The sequence below is a fragment of the Sprattus sprattus genome (genome assembly GCF_963457725.1).
Source record: "Sprattus sprattus genome assembly, chromosome: 13".
Lineage (NCBI taxonomy): Eukaryota > Metazoa > Chordata > Actinopteri > Clupeiformes > Clupeidae > Sprattus > Sprattus sprattus.
In genome coordinates, this window is record NC_137911.1 from 5,075,458 (window position 1) to 5,088,151 (window position 12,694).

The window sequence follows — 12,694 nt, forward strand, 5'->3', positions numbered from 1 at the left end:
ACATTATGAAAACTCAAATGTCATAAACATGCCCTAGACGGGCTAATTATCAAACTTAGAGTGGCTGTATAGGAGCCTGATGTGTGGGACCATCCTACATTTATTAAATTCATGTTTGAGTTTAAAAACACTGAAAATACAGTCAATGCCATGTGCAGCATTTCATTAGAATGTGTTAATGTGTATTCATGTATTGGGTATAGAAATGTACTTCTGTAAGGCAGTTCATAAGAATGTGTTAATGTGAATTCATGTATTGTGTATAGGTATGCTCTTCTGAAAGGCAGGTTTCTTCCAATCAGGATGGAGGTGCTGACAGCCAATGAGATTACTTACATTTGTTATAAGAACTATACAGAAATTAAGCTTAGTAGTAAGGCTAAAACTAGCTAACTCTTCAGGCTACTTCTCTGCAGGCACTTGATTGTGCTAGCTGGATTAGTGAACTATCTTTGTAACGAACGTGGCCGTTCATCGTTACTCGAGTCTTTTCCTGAGCATTGTGCTTCTGAGATCAAACTGATAGTAATAATTTTGGATTCTGTTTGCATCTTCTTCTGCTTAAAAACCCTAGCAATATACCGACTTTAATTGGAGTAAATTACTTTGACTCAAGTTAATGAAAGTGATTTAAAATCAGTGATTATTTTTGTAACCTTGAAAACTTCACTTAACCCCATTTGGTAATAAGTAGTTCTGCATAAAAACAGACCTCAGTCAGACAAGCAAAAGGCATCTTCCCTCTATAATGTAGTGTAGTATAAGAGACAAATAAATAAACAACTTTTCAGGTCATGAATTTTGTAGTTATAATTTGTTCACAGTCATCACTGTTGTCATTAATGACACTCCATCATTAATCAAACAATAACAGCTATTGATGATCAGCTTTCTCTGTTTTTTTTTTTGGTACAGGATATTTTTTCCAACTATCTGGTTTTCCTAAAAACAATCATCACTTTTGAGTTCCTAAAATAAACATATTTTCTTCTCCCAATAATGTACAGAGACTCCCTCCCTCATTACCCCAGCAGTCCAGTGGAACAGTGTCCCTTCCCAAAGGCGGCTCCCATCCCCCAGGGTCCCTGGGCAACACAGAAGCAACAAACACAAGAAAGAAAAAGGCATACTGGAGCGCGTCTGCTTGGGCCGCTACGGGTCTTGTGCTTTGGCTGAGTGCAAGTAGAGAGGCTGTTTCCAGAGAGAGTCCGTTTGCAGCCATCTTGTGTCTCGCTCCTCGGATATGGATGAGTTGGCTTCCAGGCCCCCTGCTCCTTGCCGTGGGCGTATACAGTCACAGGATTGGGGCAGTGTTACCCCAGAGCACGGGCGGGAGCCTGGCTTTCAGCTCCAGCAGCAGCAGCAGTGTTGACTTTGTGACGAGCGTTGTAAATCACTCAAGGGTTTCCAAGGAATGACTTTCACATTCAAGATATGTGCACTTCCTTGCTGATTTTGTACAGAGCCTATAGGTGAAGTGAAGGTTAGCGAATGCCCCAGAAGTGGCGCCTGGACAAATCTATTAACGGCAAATTGCTAACATTGATAAGGTAGCTTCTTTGTGAAACATGAGTCATAAAGAGAGCATGTCGGGTCCTACTCACGGCATAAATACAGTGACAATCTCTGCAATGAAACAAACTAAATCAAAAATAATTAACAGAGCAAAGCGTTACACTGATCAGCTAAGACTGAGCCAGTTCACAAGTCTACATTATAAATGAAACAAACAACAACATCAATAGCAACACAAAAATAAACAACAAACAAGGGGAAATCAGTGCAAATGTCCTTATGAAAACACAAGCTGAAGCAGTAAGAAAAGAAATCCCCCCAGCTGTAACTTGACCAGTGGAAAAACACACACACGCAAAAAACACACGCACGCACGCACGCACACACACACACACACACACGCTTGAATCAACCCGACAACGAAAGTGTTAAGGCTGGTGCCACTACAAACAACTAGATCAAGCGCCACAAGGTGGGATCGGTTACACGATGTCACACTGCTGAGGCACTGGCCCTGTTTGCACTGAACGGTGAAGATTAACTTCTACATTCTGTGGAGGAGAATCTACAGGAGAGGGGGGGTGAGAGCATAACAGAGAGGGCAAGGGGAGAGGGAGAGGTGTGTGTGTGTATGTATGTATGCAAGAGTCTGTCAGTGTGTGTGAGCGGGGGTGGGGGGGGGGGTTCACGGCAGGCATCAATGTCACCACTGCTAATCCTGGGGGCGGATGTGTGTGCAGGCCGCTGAGGCGCGTGGGAGCGGGCGGGCTCGCGTTCGCCCGTGTCAGCCGCTCTGGATGTACTTCTTGATGACCACGCAGCCGTGTCTGAAGAGCGGGCACGGCAGACTCTGCTGCAGCTTCCAGGCATTGGCACAAGGCTCAAATGCCTCCATGTTGCTCAGCGCCGGTCCCTCGCTGCTCACGATCCCACCTGTGGCGTAGATCTTCCCGTCCAGGATGGCGGCGCTAAGGACCGTAAACAACAACAAACAAACAAACAACAGCCATGACTACACCATCATCACCACCACCATCAGCATACGGCTTGGGCACACGCACTCCACCCACTCAGTGGAGGCTCCTTGATGAGACGGTCTGGGTAGCGAATGCCAAGGGCAGAGCAGGCTAACTTCCTGTGTGTGCGTGTTTAGGAGCCATATGCAGAAAGAGAGCATGCCGCATATCCTATTGTGCACCAACCACGCTTCATCTGCCTCAGAGCTAATTACCTTCTCTGCTGTGAATACAAATAACTCAGACAGGCAGACAGATGAAGCCTGAAGCTCAACCCGGGGGATGACAAATGATCACTTGGAAAATGTGTCGCCTCTGCACCAATGGCTTTATCTTAAGCGGCAATATTATCCCTTTCTCTCTGCGTTGTTATCGATGACAATGTGTTGACTTCTCACACTGCACTGATGAAGGACGCTACAGTGAGCTCACATATGTCAGGGCGAACATGTCAAAAAGACTGCTGCACATGCAGATTCCACAGAAAATACAGGAAACAGAACAAATATAGGAAACAAAATGATCAATGGTCACAATTCCTAATTTAGCTAACAATGATTATAATATTATATATAAATAAACAAATTAGGAAATTATGATGCTAATTTGATTGGTAATTGTTGTATGTCTTTGAATTCTGCTTTTCTGGGGAGCCCTGATTGCATGATGTGTGGTCGTGGTAAGGCTGTTGAAAACCCGATGTGTGGTCGTGGTAAGGCTGTTGAAAACAGGCTCGGCTGATCGTACTACAGAGAGCTTACAAGAACTACAGTTATGCCGTGATTAAAGAAGATGAAGTATAAAGAAAGATAAAAAACACTACAATGTGAACTGAAAGTATAGTGAAACATCTTCAAAGTAATCAAGTACCACTACACATTCCCTTTTGCATATTAATGTAACTCAGCCTTCAGGGGAGAAAAGCAAAGCTATGAGCTAGCCTTTCCCCAGACTAAAGCCTTAGACACGTGACAAGCACATACAGTTCACTTTAGAACAAGGGCTAAACGGACTCAAGAGGCCCTACAGGGGATGGGAGTGGTGTTGAGGCAATGTATGCAATTGAGTTAAGTTCCAGCGTGTATTAACTCAGCCTTCCTCGTCCTGCTGATTCATGCATTATGATAAAGAGCACACATAGCAGGAAAGGTATAAATAGAAGGCTAATGCTAATGACGCTCATGTGTTGATGGCCGTGGTGGAGGAGGATAGATGAGGTCTCACCTGCAGAACTGCCTGGAGTGGTTCATGTTGGGTCCGGCTTTTATGTTGCCCTTCTCAGGGTCGTAGATGGTGGTGGCCCGGGCGTAGGCTCCGCCCAGAATGAAAATAAAGCCGTTGAGAGTGACAGCCGGAGCATACTTGTTATCTGCATCAGAAAGGCATATAACAAGTGCATGAAAATCACTGTATGATTGAATTGTATGAAATTATATATTGAACCAATAGCTACATAATGCATAGAATTTATGCACTACACAACATGTAGGTGGAACGCGTACGCTTGTGATCTGATTAGCTCTCTGATGAGTCACTCGGCGCTGCTGCAGACACAATGGACGTGAAACATTTCCTCCGCGCTGAAATAGTGTATTAATCACGGATAACAAGCTTGTGATGATTCATTTACCCATTACCATCGTTACAAAAGGTGTGGATGCAACCAGTGTAAAAGCGCAGGTCAACAGCTTGCCCCCGCGTATTGATTACCTATATCTCAGCTGGCGTCCATTATGCAGCTCTGAATGTGATTTACTCCTTCGTGTATGAGTAATTAAGCAGGAGCGGGCATGCATAATAAAGAAGATGGAGAGGGTGTGGGGAGGAAAGGAAGGGGGGAGGGGTGGCTGCAAACATAATGAATCACGGCTCTCAGTGAGCTCTCAACGTTTGTGTTCCTCTCATGCATTGAAGAGAAACTTCCATGTAAAGTGAATTAAATTTGGGGCGCGAGAAGCGTCGACGCACGATGTGCTGAGGAGATAAGGATAGGGGATGGGATTGAGGCACGTCCTGGTGAGCTGCGGCGACGCACGATGTGCTGAGGAGGTAAGGACAGGTGATGGTGATTGAGGCTAGGCCTAGTGAGCGTACAACCCGGTGATGGTGAACGGCCTGAGCTCCACTCTTTGATTTAATCTCCTCTCTACAACTTTGACATATTGCTCTCTGCTTGACCACACATTTTTTGGGAGAATGTGAAATAAAGGGGTAGGTGTGTGTGTGTGTGTGTGTGTGTGTGTGTGTGTGTGTGTGTGTGTGTGTGTGTGTGTGTGTGTGTGTGTGTGGTGTGGTGTGGTGTGGTGTGGTGTGGGGTTGGAGCCCCCAACCACATGCTCTACTCCCACCCCCCCTGGTGGGTGCTGAAGTGTCAATCTGCCATTCTCAGTGGGAGAGCATGATGGTTAAAAAGACTCTTCAACGAGCGTTAGACACACACACACACACACACACACACACACACACACACACACACACACACACATACGCTATTACAAAGTTTTAGAGTAGTCCAATAAAAGAAGAAAAGAAAAAGTGAGAATAACAAGAGGCAAAAGGAAAGGAACTCGGGGGATTGTTTTCTTCTCTGGTCCCCCTGGTGTGTGAGAGTGTGTGTGCCAGCTCCAGCTCCACTCCGCTGCCAGTTTATTTACATGTTAAACGCCCAACATTAGGCCGCGCCGCATGGGCACATCCTCCAGCATTTCCTGCCTGTCGAGCACAATAAAGGCCCCAGCGGGGGGTGCGGCTGGTCGGGCAAGGCGGCGGCTGGAGCTGGGAACACTTTCTGTGTGTGTGTATGTGTGTGTGTGCGTCTGTCTGTCTGTCTTTGTGTGTGTGTGTGTGAGTGTGTGTGTGTGTGGTGTTGGGGGGGGGGCTGAGATGATTCAGTGCGCACTGAACATTAAGCAGATCACTGGGCGAGGCCCTCTGGAGTGACTGTCAGCCGTGACGGCAGCCTCTGGTGGCTGGGGGGGTTGAGTGAGTGAGTGTGTGTGTGTGTGTGTGTGTGTGTGTGCATGTGTGTCTGTGTGCATGTGTGTGTGTGTGTGTGTGTGTGTGCTTGTGAAATGGCTTTTTGAGCTCATGAGACACCCTGGACTGGACTGTCATCTGCACCCCTAATTACGTGTCCCCCCCCCCCGCACGTGTTTTCTCTTCAACAGCCTCTACCTGTACTATATGCTGCACAGCACCATCAATTTTCCCTAAATGTCCCCATACGCTCCTATGCAGCTTAAAAAGAGCCTCCCCAATTATGTGTGTGTCCTGCTGGCTGTTGGCTGAGTAAATGTTGCGCAACATACCTGCCATCCTTTTCCAGAGAGAAAATGCTTAAGGTAAACACTCCTGCCAAAAACATTAGTGCTTCCTTCCTTCCTGTACGGTAGCGATGACTGCGCACGCTGAGGGGCAAGAGAGACTGAACGCAGCGTCGTACACTAACACAAGCAATGTGACCGCAGTGGGCCCGAGGCTTCTCCCTGACACAGATAATCGATGGAGGGAAGAGGAATGCGGCGAGGGCGTCCAGTAATGATGGGATCCAGCAGGTGTAGCAGGTACAGCACAGCAGAGCCAGCCAAAGCCCTGGCACACTTCATTATCTGTGCGCTGGAGCATACCTTTAGCACTTGACATCACAGGGCCTTTCTGGTTCACTCAACCCTTTTAGGATAATCAGCGGAGCGTGCCCGCCTGCTCGCAGACAAAAAATGCACTCGGCCGGGAAGGGTTCGGACACAGGGACTTTGAGCCGACCTTGGACTTTGAAAGCTTGAACAATCAGCTACCCCTGTATAGATCCCTCCAACAATCAAATGCTCTTCTTGTAATTTACTAAGTGACATGTTGGTGACAGAGGTGTGTCCGTGTCTTACAACTAATGATTGCTACATGTGAAATGGATGTGCTGTGCTGAAGAGGGTGGCAATAGTGCCTGAGGCACACGAAGACCTGTCAGTTTTTCACTGGTTAATACAAATGATGCATCGTATATTTATGTGTGTGTGTGTGTGTGTGTGTGTGTGTGTGTGTGTGTGTGTGTGTGTGTGTGTACGAAAAACTATTTATATGCATGTGTATGGGTATGTGTCAGTTTTGTGTCTTTACTGTGGCTTGTCGCTTCTGGGTAACCGCATTTTTTAACGAGCGGAACTTAAGCCCTGCTACTCTAACCTTTGCCAGGACCTTGTGTGACCTGTTTTTGGTAGCCTCATTATTTATGTCGTAACAGTCATACAAACATCATTAATCAATTCATTAGAGGTTCCAGTTCGGAGCGGCCGGGAGCAGAGACTAATATTACATTAGGATCAGGTTCCATTTTGACAGATACGCTCACACATACCATGAATTGCCCAAGCATTAAGACCTTCATGAGTTCAAACTGAACCCTTGCTATCTCCCAAAGCTGCCATAGACAAGAAACATAACACTTGATAAAATGTCTCTCTCAGGACATAAAAAAATAACGTCATACATATTTAATCAACCGTAGGAAAAAGGGGCAATCTGAACATACTCTGAGCATAAAAGAAAAATCACGAAAAATTCAATGCTGAAAAAGGGGGAAAATGTGGAAGGATGCTTTTACCGTATTCTAAATTATTTGATGTATTACGTACCATCGAGCAGCATGGTGGGAGAAGTGCTAAAATGTGTGTATTCCTTTATAATGAATGATTTGCTTGGCTGCGTTTCACATCAAGCCCAGCATGTCCCCCAGCAGGAGAGCTGTTGCCCAGAGAAGACACCAGGGGAAGGACACAGAGCTCCAGAAAAAAGCAGAAACACAAAAAGGAAAAAAAAAAAATCTTGTGCATTTCCTGTTCCATTGCTGTTAGGGAGACAGAAAGAGGGGGAGGCCTAATAATATTATTGGACCATTAAGCGGGTTGGTTGTCAGGTTTGGAGATCTGCGGTTATTACTCTTTCCTAATGGGACTATGGCTGCCTCGGCAAGTTGTAATGAAACGCCTCTCCTCCACTCCTGCTGCCTGCCTCCCTCTGGGGCCTGCCTCCGTCACAGGTGGTGGGGTTGAACAGCCATCCACACCGCTGCTCACACCCCCCCTGCCCCCCGCCCAACACCCCCCAGGCGTCTTTCGCACTAGGCGTGATGGCTTGATCTGGGTCTGCTCATTCATACTTTTAATGATGCGTTTGCAGCCCATGCCTACACCTGTTGTCAGCTGGCAAATGAGAATGCTGGGGCGATGACACCTGAGAGATCGTTCCCAACAGCTGCCATAATTGGGAAGCGATGAAACCCTCATAACTCCGGTATGGAGGTGTGTCGTCGATTAAGAATCTGGGTTTTACGGTGAGTTTAATCACTGTGTATTTCATCTCTCATGTCACAGAGTCAGGGGGAACGTTGCCCCTTTTGTTCTGAGAGATCTCTGCCTTGGGAGGGACCATAGTGCACCATTGTAACAGCACAGGAACATACAGAGGATACAGACTACAGAAACAATCAGACATAAAGAAGGGGCTTACCGATCATGGGCGACTCGATGAAGCTCCAGGTGTTGGTCTGGGGCATGTAGGACTGCAGCACTCCTGCGGAGCGGCCCGCCTCGTTCACGCCCCCGAACACGTAAATCTTGCCCCCGCAGACGGTGGCCGCCGCCGAGTGCACCGGCTTGGGGAGTGGTGACACCGTCTCCCACTGATTTGTGATGGTGTCGTACCTGGAGAGGGTCAGAGCCAGGTTAACACCAGATAACACCGGACACAATGCACTCCGTCTGTGGTGCACACTGGGAGATTGGGAGGCTGATTCAGGTGCAGACATAACTCTAGGAGGGATGGTGACACGCTTGCAACATGTGTGTGACATAAATAACGCACTTGCATTGCATGGCTGTTAACATCATTGTTCTGAAAAAAGTTTGCAAAATGAGTGTATGACAGCCAATTATGACTTGCTACAATGTGTATGGAGCAAAATCCATGTGTGTATTTTTAACTGCTCGGAATCATCATCGCTGATCTCCTCAAACTATTTTTGGTTAACATATCCTCAGCTGTACATCATAGAGGAATAATGACCTAAGGTTAAGATATATTAATCACTGCGAGGTTAAGAAATGTTGATACAAATGATAAAAATGTTGTTGCTTTAAAATAGGTGCATAAACACTTCTAAATCAAGGTCTGTTCCAGCACCTACAAGCAATGCTGTTGTGGAGATAAACAAATATAACATAAATATATAAAAGAATAAACAATAAGATCCCCATGTATGTCAATATGAAGCATGTGTTTGTATTTGTAGATTTGCATGAACTATCTTCCCGTTTAAATGGAGTTTTAGCTAAATGTGTTTGCTCTAGGGGCTTCCGGGCTCTGTAATGCGTTTTGAGACAATGTCTATTGTTATGGTGCTTTATAAATTAAACAAATTGAAACTTGAAATTGAAGATTGAAGTACTAGAGCCTGAACTTCCTCCTGTCATTTAACCACCCCCCCCCCCCCCCCCCCCCCCGGCTACGAGTCACGCTCTCACCATTGTAATGGCCACCTGAATGGAAAAAAGGTCTTAGATGCTGGTGACATCTTGCCCTGCAAGTTACAGTCATTAAATCTCCCCCCAGCCCTCCTCTTATCTGGTGTGGGAGCACAGCACCCCACAGGTCAGTGTGGATGTGATAGTGCAATGTGATAGCAGAGCCTCTGATTGAGGCCTCCGTAACCCAGATTCCAAATCCAGATCCAACACTCCATCCTGCAGGAAGGCCTACAGGGAGCACTGAGATGGCCACTGAGATTGGCTGTTAGTGGGCTGGAAATTGAGCAGGGAATGGAGTTGAATGAGGCTCACTGAATCAGTCTATGATGGGCTTTAATAGCTGCACAGCAAGCCTAGTTCTAGGCCTGCATTTTCCTGCCCACAGGGCAATTGGTTAAAATAGGAAATGGACACCTATTAAATAGAAAATACAACAGGGGAAAAAAAAAATCTTTTGCATTTCCTCCACCGCGACAGGCACTACAGTTCAGAACCATATCAGAACTAACAGCATTATACACCCTCGCATTGAAACAGCAAGCTTCTATATGATGCTTATTTATGAGTGATTGCTATGGACCCTCATTCCATTAGAAATGCCACTGAAACTAGAACCCAAACCAGATGGCCTGTAACGACCATGATTCACTTTTCCCATGGTACTCCTTCAAACATGGTGGAGCGTCGTTGCCAGTGGAACAGCACTTGTCCGCGGACATTCATCGCAAGGCGCACCAGCTGCTCCATCAGCTCCTGCCTCTCTCCCCACAGGGGCTGCGTGCTCAAAGGACTTATTTACGTACAATTTGGGCACCGGGCTGCCATCCTCCCCACTGGCTGCCCAAGCGGCAGGTCAGAACATGATCCAACACTGGAAATATTAACTACTGACAACTGGGCTCCTCCTAGACAAATGTTGGATGCGTTGCAAAACTGACTAATAAAAAGCATTAGTGACATTAACTGGGTTTTAAGTGATTGTTACGATACGTATCGACATTGGTTCCAGCATAATTAATAAAGCTTCCCCAATGGAAGATAGCAATGTTGAAGACAGTGTGACTGTTATTAAAGAGCAGAACTTAAAAAGCAACTGGTGCATGGAAACACTGTCCTGACCCAGATAGCTTACTTCTGCAGTCATGAATGTGGAACACTCCGTGAATGAAGAGAGTGAGTGCCCCCGTGCTAATCCCTTAGAGTGACACCTGTCCACCACTCAGCACACTCCTTACCACCCAACATAGCCTCACAGAGTCTCAGCCTCAGCCCGCTCACAAACATACCTATTAAAAAGGCAGGGACACATTCACAGGCACATTTACAGGTCCACATGAGACGTCAGGCAAGTAGTTAGGGAACTCAGCACAGAACAAAGAGCCAAGACAGCTGGCCCAGGATGCCTTAGGCCTGGGATCAGAGGTGCACGTGGGAGGGGGGCCTGGTTCCCGCTAGGATATCGGGTGAGGATGTCTGCGGTGGGTACGCGGGGGGCGCGCTTGCCTGTCATCTCACAAATCTTGGTGGTTAAGATTGAACGCACTCGTGACTCCGTGGATGGCATATGTTAATATACCATGTCTTAACCTTCTGCTTCGAGCCAAGGAACTTCAAAATATCGGGTTGACCTTAAAAGCTATTTAGCCGAGCAAGCTGCAACAAGTTCCCCCCAGGAGGTTGTTTATTATAAAATTAGCAAAAAAGGCCTTCCACAGAGGTTTCATCTACATCAAGCCTTAATTAGAAAAGTGGGACAGGCGGGCATGTTAATAGCGTTTATCATCGATTCAAGCACAGCCTTCTATCCGAACGCTCGAACAAACATCTTTATAGGCTCCAGATACATCATGTGCAAACAAACAAAATTTGCTTTCATCAACAGCAGTAAATTGAGTCCCTCTCCCTGAGCTGCGGCGCTAACACAATGAGCCCGGTGCCACGGGAGAGGGGACACACTCTCTGTTTGCTCTGTCTGCAGCCCAAACAAACAACGCTGCCGTGGAGCGTCAGGGGCAACATATCAAAGCAGTGCGCAGAACAGGAAAACATCCGCCAAACACAGGTCAGCCTTCTGCTCCTGCAAACAAAAGGTATAGACCCTAGACTGTGGCACATGCTGATTGTATCCCAACACACTATGGCACATACGGGTTGTATCCCAACACACTATGGCACAAGCTGATTGTATCCCCATCCTGTTGGAGTGGGATTCCAGCTGGAAGCTTTTTTTTTTGTGCTCCCCAAATCATTTCTATTCCCTTCACAGACCATATTTGGACACAAGCAATGACGCACCTAATTGAATCACAGTCCAGCGCTGCCTGCGTGACACTTGTACCATCGTTCATGGGAGTGAACGCACCATCCTCTTGCAGGCGTGCACGGAGTGCTGCACAGCACAGAGACACAGCCAATGTCCCTGCCACGCAGACAAACTGGGCCAAGGTTGCCACACAATAACTCCGGTAAACAAACTCCTTCTGTCCAGCCATCCCACGGCCACACATATGGAGAGGGGGGAAGGGAGGGGGGAGCCACGGGTTGCTGCTTTTGTCCAAGAGAAAAGAAAAGAGGGCACCTTGAAAAGCTGCAGAAAGAGTGAGTGAGAGAGAGAGGAAGAGAAAGATGGAAAGGAGAGAGAGAGAGAGAGAGAGTTAGAGAAGGTAGAAGTGGGTGGGGAGGCCTGTCAGAGAGCACAGAGAGCCCCTGCTCACGTCTCTGGGCTAATTGGATTTGTATATTCCTCTTCTAAAGCGGGGGGCATTAGTATGTGATGCTGCTGCTCCGTGCAGAGGCAGTGGGCAGCGGCTGCCACTGACATGCCGGTGACACGCCGTGGCTCTGGCCTCATTACCAGGCTAAGGGCCCGTCTGCCAGTCCGTCCGTCAGTGTGAGAAAGGATTATGGAATCACGCCAGCTCTGGTTGACGTCTGCGCCACCAGCACAAAGATACAGTCAGCAGGCAGGGACCTTTCTATAAATACACACCCAACCTGGGCAGCAGACGTTGGGAGCATTTTTTTCTTGGGAGCGTTTTTTTCTTCTTCTCTCCTTTTCTCTCTCTCTCTCTCTCTCAAGGTTAGAACATCCATTCTTTCTCCACAATCTTTCCCTCGTTAACAAAAAAAAAGGCCAGGTACATGCCCCTGGGAATCAGTGATCGATACCTTTCCATCCTAATCCATTATAGCTGCACTCCAAATTCATAATACATGTTGCTCTCCCTGACAGTGCTGCTCCTCTCGATGACGAGAAGGAGAATACTGTGTGAGGATGCCGCGTGAACACGCAAAACCTCTGAAAAAAAGCCTCACCCTTCATCGTGTCCAATAATTCATCGCCACACTGCTAAAACAACTCACTAATCTCTGTGGCACCACAGGCGAAACTTAAAGTCGACCATTAGAGGCACTTTCTTAAGCATTAAATGCAATTAAATATTAACCATCTACACTTAATCTGCATCCAATTAGAATGTCTAATGGGCTTGATTTCATTGAGGCTAATTCACATCAGTGGCAGAGCAGTCAGTCATCTGGATATCTAGCCCACCCTGCATGCATTGAATCTGCCATTATGAAACAAAAACACTTTGCTGCTGTTAATAAAAACAACGAACGATCAATTTCTTATTGATGGGTGGT

The 12,694-nt window shown here is 46.8% G+C and overlaps 1 protein-coding gene across 1 annotated transcript in view; it reads right to left on the reverse strand.

The window, feature by feature from the left end:
- Positions 1–893: 893 nt before the first annotated feature.
- LOC308373966 (kelch-like protein 29) overlaps positions 894–12,694 on the reverse strand; it is a 77,406-nt gene continuing 65,605 nt past the window's right edge. Inside the window, exons 12-14 of the mRNA XM_080849649.1 lie at positions 8,034–8,227; positions 3,756–3,900; positions 894–2,483 (exon numbers count right to left, since the gene is read on the reverse strand). Coding sequence (XP_080705775.1) covers positions 2,300–2,483; positions 3,756–3,900; positions 8,034–8,227 — 523 coding nt within the window. The 3' untranslated portion in view covers positions 894–2,299. The remainder of the gene's footprint in view (positions 2,484–3,755; positions 3,901–8,033; positions 8,228–12,694) is intronic.